The sequence below is a fragment of the Talpa europaea genome (assembly GCF_964194135.1).
Source record: "Talpa europaea genome assembly, chromosome: 12".
Lineage (NCBI taxonomy): Eukaryota > Metazoa > Chordata > Mammalia > Eulipotyphla > Talpidae > Talpa > Talpa europaea.
The window spans coordinates 81,531,601-81,544,013 of NC_140079.1; the positions used below are offsets into that span (position 1 = coordinate 81,531,601).

Consider the following 12,413-nt stretch of genomic DNA (forward strand, 5'->3'; position numbering starts at 1 on the left):
ACAGAGAAGGGCACCCAGGTCTCCTGGCTCATGGTGTGCACTGGCAAGTTGAAGGGCAGAGGTGAGGATGCCCTGGCAGCAGGTATATGGCAACTGGGCACAGCAAAAATGAGGGTTTCCTCTGAACACAGTCCACACTTGGGCGACTGGCAGGATGCTGCACTGATTTCTGCTAGGGAAGTCCACACAATCTCTAGATACCTATGTTCCCTGCCCTAACCATGCCTAACAACTCAGTCCGGGGGGTGAGCCGAAGTGAAGGGCCAGAGCAGGGGCAGACAACTCGCAGCAGTCTACACCTCCTTCTGGGGGGACCAATGTGTGCATATTCACCTCATTTCTTCCTTCTCTGTTAGTATGTCATTTGGGGAGAGAATACTTCTTTATACTCCTAATAAAACAAGATCCCTTTCTCAACAGCCAAACAATTTTTTAACTGGATTTTAAATTTTAAATATTAGTAATGTGTGAATACATCTTATTGTAAAAAATTTAAGACATTATACATGAAACTAGACCCCTTGACCCTGCCCCTCCCAACTAAACATCCTTATAAGCCAAATGTGCATTCTCTATGCTTGCACGTGTGGGTAGTTGCCACTGAGGGGATGGAACCCACCATCGCTGCCCCCAACCCATATCCCACACTTTATTTTTTCTTCACTCCACAAACCTTTTTGGTGATCCTCCTGCTAGTTCCCTATGTTGAAGTTCTTTTCAGTAGTAAGAACACACATGGTATATTCACCCATTCGGCTATTGATATTTACATTGTAATCAGTTTCTGCCATTACCAACAGTCCTGCAGTACAAATCCTGGACTAGTCTTCCTTCCACAAGGGTAGGTGATGACAAGCAGACAAGTTCAGTCTGGGATATGGCCACTTTGAGGGACGACTTGGCAATGGGCATTAGGGTGAAAACTGCACCCTATAATCTGGAATTTCTATTTTCAACCAACTTTAATTTAAAAAACACAGTACCAGAACAAAATAAACTAAGAACCCCTTCTTTAAAATGAATCCATTATATACAGAATCTTACACCTTCACCCAAATGAATCATATAGACATTTGTTCAATAGGTTGAACACAGGTGCACTGCTATATTCCTTTTAAAATTTTTTTCTGAAGATTTTTTGATGGGACAGTATTCCAATTTGAATACCTTCTCCTCAATCCTCTATATCCCCACACCACTGGACAGCTATTAATACATCTGTAAATAGTTTATAGATATATGTGTAATATATGTGTAAATGGTTTTTGTATTGGAGTTTTTCTTCAGGCACAGTTCTAAGAAGAGTTTAGACTAACAACGTTAAGCACAGTTTTACAGACTCGCCTTTGCAGGCACGAGGTCTCAGTTCTGAGCAGCCGTGTTTCCACAGTCCTGCCAAAACAGGAGCTGACGGTTGGTGTTTATTTTGCTTTTAGGTGTCAGGCTGTACCTACCCGCTTGAGTGTTTACTGTTGGTGAAACAATGAGAACCCAGCCTCCCAGAGCATTTGTCTTTCACTAGGAACCCAATTTGGGCAAATATTTTAGCCTCAGTTTCCTGATTTTAAAAATGGGGATTGAAGTCCCTATTTCAAAGGATCAAAGGCTAAGGCGCACATGTGCACCCTGTCCAAGCAGAGATGCTGAGGAGTTGCTGTCACCTCAAAGCGTTTTCTTATGGAAACACTAATTCCTTCTCAAACACTCTGGTGGTTATTTGGTAGAGCCCAAGCACAGAACCAGGCTCTGTGAGTCTGTTCAGAGCAAACTGATGATATTCTTTAAAGATCTGGATAGATTCTTCATCTGTTCTAGACAGACAATTCTGTTGTACTGATCAATACTATCCTCTCCCCTCCCCCTTCACACTGACCCAGTTTCCATCATTGACTATGGACTTTAATTAAAAATTTTAAACTTATCAAACCCTCTATCACATCATTGTTGTTATTTTAGTCTGTGTGTTCAATTGTCTCCCTTCCAGTTTTCTTTTCACCTATCCCATTTAAAAAAAATCCTTCCTTGATTCATAAGAGATGTATTGTGATTCATTTTGCTCTGAAAGCTAAGGATTACTGCCATAGCATTAATCAAATAAAAGCTCCATTTTTCATCATTTGTTTCATTCACTTTGCATAACATTCACTTTGTTTTAGCTTTGCTTCTCTGTGTTAAGTCTCATTTGTTCAGCACGAGGTTTTTAGGTATGAGGGGGACGTTCTCCATGGTGACTACTTTCCCTAATTCTGTTTGTGGTGCAGAAGTTCAGCTCCCTCTCACTGCCCCTAGTCCCCTGCAGCAGAGCCCCTGTGGTTCTGTGGAAAGTGGATTCAGGAAGTTCTGAGCTTCGCCCATCTCTCGTACTTCTCTGTGAGAATGCTTTAGAGAAAAGGCTCCTCTCCACGGCCACAGAAAGACTTTGGGGGAAGGTTTCTGTCCTGCTGGAGACTATACTCACCCAGCCAGTGTCAGGCCTTTTCTCTGCCAGAGTCCGAACAAAATCCGGGCCCTGTGGTAAGCAGATTGAGAAATGAAGACAACATGTGGTTTCTACTTTCCCCCTTAGTCTGAGGAGTGGAAACCTGTGGCTCCCACTCCACAGTCAGGGCAGGACCACCGCAGGGCCAGGACTTACTCGGGATGGATCCAACAGCTGTTCTATCTGCCGATCCTTTCTGTTATTTTCCTCTTCTAAGCGCCGGAGTTTTGTTCTCATCAGATCCACATCACTTTTCTGCGTGTGTAATGACTGAAGAAAAAAAGGCCCATGCACACGTACCCATGCACACACACGATGTGTACACAAACATCCCATGAAACAGTGAACTGGAGAAGAATTTCAAAGCTTCCTGGTTCCCCATAAGAGTGCTGTGTGTGGCTGATGGGAGGGATCTGGATGTCCAAGATAAGGGATCTGGCATTTTGTGGGTGGGAACTAAGGAAACAAAATGCTGCTGAGTACAGGACAGTCCACTGCAACTAAAAAACTCCACTCAAAACACCAGTGGCGCCCCCAGGAGAACTGTTCTACAAACACTGAACAGCAATTCTGGTAGGCACCATGCCACCTCTGCCATGTCCATATGACAAAGCAACTAAGCCCGTTTTTGTCACACTGCATACCACTAAAACTCTTCCAAGGCCAATGTCCACTTAAAACTGCCATCCTACATTAAGGCTTAGTTGCTAGAGTTATGGTTCCCAAATGCTTATCTGAAGATCAATTTTTCACCAGTATGTGGTGAACTGAGAAGAAAAATACTATATTGTCAGTTTCTCATAAAGCAATTTCTCACTGTTTCATTTTTGTAACAATTGTGTATTTTGAAATGACCCCCTATCCCTTCCTACTATTATGGACTTATATAGTCCTTCTATGAAATGATGATGGTAGGGTATATTTAATTTTTGTTTTCAATGTCCTCATTTGAAAAAGGTTTCTCCTAGTCTATGAAAGCCCTTAGCCTGAGCTGCAGGATGCCAAGAGGGCTCACAAGCTCTGGCCAGCTATGTCATAGCTTACTGCTCCCAGCATGCGACCTGCAGCCAATCTGGTCCGTTACTTTGTTAATACCCTTCTCCTTTCAAGGAACTCCCAGGGCTCAAGAGAGGCTGACTGAAGAAAGTCAACCACCATAGCTGAAAAGAACACCCAGTGTGCATATCCCACCAAGGTTGGCCTGGTACGTCCGCCACATGGCCACAGTGGGCAAGACTCTCAGTTCTGCTGTAGGGCATGAGACAGAATGGGTACTTGATGAGTGTTGAATGAATAAATTAGTTAGTACACAGTCACTGGGAAAGATGAAATTCTGCTCCCAGAATATGTAACAGACTCACTTTTTCCTAATCTTCCCGCAAAATAGGGCTAAAAACCTTTACCATCATAAATAAAGCAATCATAAGAAGACTCAGAAAGGTGGGAAGGAGGAGGTACGGAAGGACATGCGGAGGGTGCTTTCAGTTTTCTTTTTTCTACCTGTATCCTCGACAGGGTGCCCAAGAAACCAATACTTGGACAAGCCAATGCACACAGACAGGAAAGCCCCAAGAAAAGCCAGCTGAAAGACCAGGAAAAGGGAAGCCTCACAAGGCAGAAAATGTACAGATAATACCTGCTTCTAAAAAAAAAAAAAAAAAAACAGCAGCCCCACCCCACCAGCATAGGTTGAGTGGTGACCCTGCACTTCTACACGTGCTGGGCTGTGACAAGGTGCACGGCGTCCTCACTGGGTGAGGGTGTCAGAGGAGTCCAGTGGTGATGAGGATGGACACACACACACACACACACACGCACATGTGCGGGAAAGACTTAAATCCTAACACATCAATAAATGTAAATGTTCTGGCCTGACGCTGTGCTGTAGCTATGTCTGATGTAACACTGGGGGAGGCTGGGGGAGGATGCAAGGGACCGCTTGGTACTGTCTTTGCAGTTTCTTGGGAGTCTGTAATTATTTCAAATCATGTTTTTTACTAGTGGTCTACAAGTGTTACTCTATTAGTTTGTCAGACACAGCACTAAAGCATGTTGTGGGTGATTTTATTATTGACTCCTGATAACCCTATGAAACATGCTCTTATCATCCCCATTTTCAATAGGAAACTGAGACATCACTTGCCACAGAAAAACTCCCACATTCAGGAGCCAGAGCAATAGAGTATCGAAAATAATATTCTTTCTGAATTTAAGAACTTAAGCTGATTTTACTTGGAAACCCACAATGGTAAGTTTGAATAAAGTCCACATAATTCTACCCAGGACCCATTTTTAGTCCCAAGAAGATTGTTTCCAATGGTGTTAATGCTGTGATTACTCAGAATTTCAGGGTCTCTCAGAGTTCATTTAGTACAGTCTCCCAAACAAAGTAAGAATCCTCTACTATATCTCTGATAATTGTATCAGAGATTATATCCAACATTTGCTTAAAATTTCTAAGGACAAAGTGCACATCAGTTCATCAGGGAACACTCTCACTGTAGACAGCTCCTGGGGATGAGTGTTCTTTTGACTCTACCTAAATTCTCTCTGGATTGACTGGGACACAGAAGCCTATACCAGTGCTCCTCGGGAGAGACAGCTGCCACTCCTCACCATACTCTAGGCACACTGGCTGCCAGCTCCCTGCTCAGCCTCTAGTGTCCACTGATCACAGCCTCCAGCATTTGGCATTGAGGATAGTAGGTCTATAGACCAAGGTTAGAGCAGGGACTGAATCCTGGTCATTTCTCCTGCAGCACAAGGGTTATCAAAGACTGCTGTGATAAGTGTGGTGATGATGATGGTGTTGATGACAATTACTTCTTTCAATGTAATTTACTTTAGGGAATGTTAGACAGCATGAGTTAGAATAAGAGCCTTGGCCTTGGAAGGCATTGATCTTGATGGAAATCATGGTTCTGTTACTGGTTAACCTTGAAAGACTACTGACTTCTCTGAGTATGAAGGTCATCACCAGGTAACAGTTGTCAACGGGCCCTGCCTACCTCACAGAGCTCCGGTAGAGATCAAATGCGACAGGGCAAATGAAAAGTCTTGCTGACACTAAAGAATTACACAATGGGAGGTTATTGATAATTACAACACCAAATGACCTTATCATAATCAGTGCACAAAGGGACTCTCTGAAATTAATCCACTTCTTCCGCAGTATGGTGAGATGAAAAACAGGATTCTAAACTTGTGAGGCCTCTTAAACAGCTGGTGCAAGGCCTGTCTTTAACCAGGTCACCCAGCTCACAGGTGTCACTCTAAAGCTCATGTTCTCACGTTCTTTCCATACAGATACCTCACAGCACAGGTAATGACTTGTTAGTGCATTGTTAGAGAAGGCTTTCATCGGTTAACATCAACAAAGATCAGACAGAAACACTACCTTCTTCAATTCAATGATCTCGTCATACATGTCTTCTTTCTCTCTGTAGACAGGGGTCCCAGGGACATGACCTGGAGGAAGATACACAACTCTTAGAAGATTATTGGAAAAATACAAAAAATGCTTGGCCATGCCTAAACCTGGAAGTTAATAAACTTATCCCTTTAAAAAAGGAGAATAAAAAAGAGCAAAAATATTTGAATATTTTTAGGCTGATGATACCTTCCCCCAAAAGTAAGGAAAACAAAAATAGCAGTGCTATAGAAAGATGAAGCAAAATATAACTAAAGGATGTGAACCCAGAACTTAAGTATAATATAAGGATTAAAGATGGGAGTCAAAAAAGGAGAAGCGATATGTTTAAATTTTAAGTAGCAAACAAAACAACCAAAGGCAAATGATGTTCAGAGCAGATGACAATAGCCACCCAAAGCAGCAAAGCATACTCTGGTTTCAACATGATGTCTCACATATAAATATTTAAGCACAAAATAGAACTCCCAGCCATAAATGCAGTGAGGCAATCAGCTCATGGGGTACAGAGGTTACACCCCCTCCCTGTGGGAGTCAACAGGAAAAGTGATGATAGCTTGGGTAGGAAAACAGAAAGCAAATAGATTCTTTTTGTTAAGAGGTGGGCTTTTTATTATTATTTGCAATGTTTCTTTCTGTTTCTAATATTGTCTATACAATATATTTAAATAAGACCAAAGCCTGCTAGATGTCACTGTTCAAGCTTTCCAGCAGGTCAGTCTGAACTTTTTAGGACTTCTCAGGACACTCTCCAACCTCCTACTGGGAGAGATAATATAGGCAGTTCCAAATCTCACTTTGTCAAAGGACACTCAAAATCCCAAGTTTTTCCTTCTCATGGGCTTGTCACCATCAACGTGCTCACCATTGCTGGCAGAACGCCTGAGATTTGACCTCTTCATTCTTAAAGCTTCTGTCAGATAGTCAGGAGTGCAGCTGGGGGGGTTGGTCCATGCATGCTCCAAAGTGAGGTCTGACTTCAGGGGTTGGGTCAGACTTCCTGGTTCGAATGTGCATGGTTTTAATGACAGGTACAAGCAAATACAATGGGAAGTTTTGCCTTTAATAATCAACCTTTTCAGGTTGAAGAAAGTTCAAGTCAACAAGTATTGATAGATACTGGCAATCAGTGGTGTGCGGAGAAATGCTTAACAACCAGCTCTCAAATAATAGAGTCCTGATTTTTAGCATTTGCCCATTTCAAATGATCAGGGATGGTACAAATGCCCCCACCAAGTCCTATTTCAAGCTGCCAGTGTCATATTGCCCAGCACACAAAATTCCTAAAAACTGAACAATTGACTCTTGTAAGCTTATAAGAGCTGGCTCCAACACACCACTGCCAGCAGCACTGAGACAACATAAGACTTGCAAGGAGCAAGTGTCAGACATGCAAACCTACAGAAATCAAACTCAGATAATACATAAAAGCTGCGAGACTCAACATCTTTAGTAAGATGACATTCAAACAAGCCATACTCAAAACTCTAGCTTAAAGCACCACCCTTAATTTCTAAAACTTCTCTTGAGCAGGAAGGGTCTCTAGTGGAGCAACCACATACCTTGCTTTGAGTTTCCCAGCCACAGCTTCTGTGGGGTTAAGGACATTCGATTACTGAGAGGCATAGTTGCTGCTGTCCTCAGAGATCTCCAGGATGCCACTTTTCTTGGCTTAGTGTAATAAGGTGACTCTAAAAAAGTCAATGTATGATTTTAGAGCTTCAAAATACCAATGCCCCCTTAACATATGTGTTTCAAAAGACAAAAATGATAAAAGATAATATTCACAAGGGTATAATGACTCTAGATAAATCATTCTGACAAAACTTTAAAATGTGGTTTTATATATATACTTACATTGATTCTTTAAATTTTATTACAAAGAAATAACATAATGGGAATTTTATTTTAAACTATAAATAAAATCCTACCAATATTACAATAGTTAACTGTCAATTTTTCAGGTACATGTATTTTTTTTACATAGTCATAGTGAACATACAATTTTTTGTACTTTATATTTAACACTAAATATTTTTTCTAAGTTACTAATGATGTAATAACATATAGAACTTAACATTTAAAATATCTGAAGATACTTTAAAATTATTCTTTCCAGGGCATTTTTGATTTTGTTACCACAATATGGGAAAAGTCTTAAAATTGTTTTTTTCTGAGAGTTCATCTCTTTAATTACATAAAATATGATAAATGAAGACAAAAACTAAGTTATTCATAAAACAGGTTACATTCTTTGAATAGCAAAGTAATTAATATGCATAAAAGGTCCTGAAAATCCAAGTCTATTTCTAATAATTAATTTCCAAGTTTTTTTTTTAAAAAGATTTAATTTATGCATACAATAGCCGGGGTGTAGGCCAGAGGTGTGTGGGGGGGTGAGAGGATTCACCAGAGACAGAGTGGGAACAGAACAGGTGGAATGACTGAAATATACTGCTGAGGGGAGCAGCAGGTGAGACAGGAGAGGTCTGCTGCGCCATGTGGGTTAGCTCCCTGGCTGGGGATCGAACTTGTGCTACAGTGACTGTAGGTAGCTTCATAGTGCTGAGACTTAACATCCCTGCACTGCCAGGGAGGCCCAATTTCCAAGTATTTTACATGGCTTCAAAATTTATGGAAAAATTTCTATCGTAACTTAGAATAAGAGAATAAAGACACATTAAACCTTGATACATTTTCTTATTTTTTTAAATTTTATTTATTTATTTATTTTTTAAAGAGGCATGTATTTTTACTTATTTATTTGTTTGTTTGTTTTTTTCTTTTTATTTGTTTGTTTATACATGCACTGGGCACAGTCAGAAGCGGGGGAGGGTGAGAGAATTCACCAGAGCCAGAGCGGGGAGCAGAGCAGGCAGAAGGACCGAAGTACACTGCTGAGGGGAGCAGCGGGTGGCAGGAGAGGTCTGCGCGCCATGTGGGACCCTCCTCCGGTGGCCGGGGAGCAGCCGGGGATCGAACCAGTGCTGCAGAGGCTGAGGGCAGCTTTGCAACCCAGCACTGCGCCACCGGGGAGGCCCAAACCTTGATACATTTTCACCCACCTTCCAAGATATTCTGAAGACCTCCCAATATTCTAGAAGTGCTCATTTATAAAAATAAATTAGTGATTAGAAAAAAAACAAAAATAACATTTCCCTCCTAACATGTGCTTTTTTTTTTTTTTTTTTAATGATGTGCTAGAATTTCTCTGGACAATGAAAGTTGTGAAGATGGAAACTTGAACAAAAGAGAAGTCTGTTAGTGATTGATTCTGCCTTTAAAATAATAAATGCTGAAAGAAAAGAGATATCACAGCGGTCCCACCTTCCCCAGGTAGCTGTGAGGACGAAAAGCCTCAGAACACTTTGGAAATGACAAAACTGATGAACCTTTGACTTAGCATTAAAGAAAAGCACATGTGAAGGCATGGGACAGACGCGGTCCCTGCACTCACAGCATATACATTCAGGCAGAAACACACGTGCCAACCAAGTGGCATGAAGGAGGAGACCAGAGCGAGAGGCAGGCTGTATCTGAGGAGTTAGGCCTGAAGTGTGAAGGCGGAGTGTGAGGCATTAGCTACAACACCCCCACATCTGTAATGCTTTGGGGCTTGGAGAAATCAAGATAAAAGTGATTTGATTATTACTATCTTCAACACTTGAAATGCTTGACTTTCATCAAGAATAATGAAAGCTGCTCCAATATTTACCTCTGGTAACTTCTAGCCAAAAAAGGACTTAAAATGGTTCTACAATAAGTTTTAAAACACAAACACTCCTGATACCAATTCTCAGTTTTCTTCACTGAAGGAGAGGAAGGACATCAAACATCCATATTGCTGGAAGAATTCTATCTAGTGTTTATGTATATTTGTAATATGTAACACACTTTCTTTGCAGGAACTTATCCAGGCTTTTCTTGGGCTAATATCAAAGCTCATTTGCATTCTGTGTATATGTCATAAATAACAAAACATGTTTAAAATATATGTATCTAAAATACATATATACACACAAATACAATAAATTCAGGGAGGGTGACAGGTTTTTGGGTAGCAAAAGGAAGCCAGTCTAGGATTTAAAGTTTGTCATCAAGACACTTTTCTTGATTCATAAAATGAAAATATGATTCACTGTATTCTAGAGCAATGTTTGAAATACAGAGACAGAGGCCTGGGTGGCCAGCCAGACTAGCCCTGTTTGTCATGGATGAATGTCTGAGGTCCCTCCCTCCCAGCTTATATGTTTAAACCTAACTCCCAGGGCGTTAGGAGGTGGGAAGCAGTCCTCACAATGGGATTAATGCTCTTATAAAAGGGAAGACAGAGAACACCCTCATCTCTTCCACCATGAGACAGTTGTAACCTAGACATCTGTAACCTAGAAGAGGGCCCACAGAACCATGCTGCCCCTGAGCCTGGATTTTCAGTCACTGGGCCTATGAGAAATGTCTACTGCTCAGAAGCAGCACAGTCTCTGGAACAGCAGTGCAGACTGAGAAAGTTCCATCCTCACAACATCCTCTAACAGATGACTGCCTCCCTGACCACTGCCAAGGAAGAGGCCTCCCTGGACAGAGTTGCCCTCCTCCTGTAGAAGATGGGGAATGGAAGAATCTTGCCAGCAAAAGCAGCCCAGGGCCACCACAAATGGGAAAAACTAACTTTCACCCTGGTCCTGGAATATCTACACTTTCTCAGTACAGTGCCCAGATGAGCTGCTTTCAGCCATAAGGAACAAATCCTGAGGTTAAAGATGCAAAAGACCAAGAGGCACTGTGTTGTGTCCTATGGAAAGCTTGGTAGAAAGATGATCGGTCAGGGGCCGCAGGCCCCAGTGAGGCCACCTCCCAATGGGAATATGGGGGAAGTGACCCCAGGAGCATGTGCTCCCAAGATCCCAATGCCAAATGGAGCTAACTGGTATGGGTGTTGTGTCTCAATAGCCCTAACTGTTCAAAAACAAAAACATTCTAGATCTTTCTCTTAGGACATCAGGGAAGGACTGTTTCTAAAAGCCATTTTCTGAGTTAAACTGTGGAAATTTGAGGGCCTGGTCATACTTACTTGGTGATGTGGGAAGAGGTTTGTGGAAACTTTTCCTTTTTGCTTTCTGAAAGAATGAAGAAAGCATGTGAATAAAGCATGCTGCACCTTCTTGAGCAGTCACAACAGTCCCAATTGTGAAGCACAGGCATGTTCAGAAGGGATTGGGGTGGTGTAAGAGCAATGAGAGAGGATGCTGGAATGTCTGGAGCAAAACTAGCAACACATGAGGTCCCCCTGGACATGTGATGGATAGCACGCTAGATTGAGCTGGGGCTCGCTGGCTCTCCTAGTGCAACCTGATCATGAAAGATGGAGGATATGGTGAGTCTAAATCCACTGTGTGGATACCACGCAAAGGCATATCTCTGAACACCCAGTGTCCTCATGGTTCACCAGGCCAGGTACACCAAGATGCAACCCCTATGAATAAGTCAAATGCAAACCCCACAGAGGAAAGCCTGCAGAACAGCACAAGCAGGACACAGTCAGCTTGCATCCCCACCTCTTTCACACAGGACAGAGGGCCTCTTACTTCCCTTCCATCAGACACAGTGATACTATGACTATGTTGTCTGAACTCTACCTGGGATTTGGTTTGTTTTCCTACTTCTCTAGGGAGCACCTCAGGCCCAGAGTCTTAGTGGTGTTGAGGGAAGATTCTTGATTCTTTGAGGTCCCTCACCTCAGACAATGATGTTCTCCCTTGAGTTCACAGCGTTGAATTGGAATCGAGACCGTTCTACCAGATTCCCTCAGAGCTATGTGTTTGGCTAGAATTCCCTATGCCAGGAGATACATGAAGCTACCTCTGCTCTTTTTACTGCAAGTATAGTCAGCAGCTCTGTCTTCTACCTGTTTCTTCCATCTGGTCCAGGGATGAGGCCATCAGTCCCAGTAGAGCCACAGCTGCCAAGTCACTTTTGACAATGTTGCCATCCCCTTATGTATCAGGACTGGAGGTTGGGGGTGTGGGGAGTATAGGCCCATACTCGATACAAGATAAGAATTTGCAATCTCCTTATACCCTGCTCAGGTACACAGTTTTAAAATGATAATCACATTTACTTAAATCCCACTAAGGGTTTGAAACTTTTCCAATATAAGTAGTGTTTAGAATTTGCATTCCAGCTGTAATATAGCATGTTTGGGGACTGACCAGCTGTGCAACTATGAGGGTCATGTGTGAAGGCCAGATAAGCTGCTGGCCCCCATCATACTCACCGTCTCAAAGTCAGAGTCAAAGGTAATAGCGGATAGACTGTCATCTCCCTAGAAGAAGAGATGAAAACACTGAAACTTTAAGGCACCTACTTGGCTTCCAATAGTCACACTTAGAAAGTGAAGATGGCCCATTCACAGCAGCTAAAGCAGAAGCCCAGAGTGGGGGACTCAGGACATCAGAGCAGACAGCAGCAAGTCTGCTTGGGTCATCTTCGGAAGGGAGGGGCGGG

The 12,413-nt window shown here is 42.3% G+C and overlaps 1 protein-coding gene across 1 annotated transcript in view; it reads right to left on the reverse strand.

The window, feature by feature from the left end:
• The window catches only part of IQCE (IQ motif containing E), a gene marked incomplete at both ends in the record, with an annotated part of 34,959 nt that overhangs the window by 20,402 nt on the left and 2,144 nt on the right, over window positions 1-12,413 (reverse strand). The window contains 7 exons of the mRNA XM_084250174.1: window positions 2,459-2,509; window positions 2,636-2,749; window positions 5,877-5,947; window positions 6,775-6,909; window positions 7,472-7,600; window positions 10,981-11,026; window positions 12,184-12,231. Of these exons, the coding sequence (XP_084106300.1) occupies window positions 2,459-2,509; window positions 2,636-2,749; window positions 5,877-5,947; window positions 6,775-6,909; window positions 7,472-7,600; window positions 10,981-11,026; window positions 12,184-12,231 (594 nt within the window). The remainder of the gene's footprint in view (window positions 1-2,458; window positions 2,510-2,635; window positions 2,750-5,876; window positions 5,948-6,774; window positions 6,910-7,471; window positions 7,601-10,980; window positions 11,027-12,183; window positions 12,232-12,413) is intronic.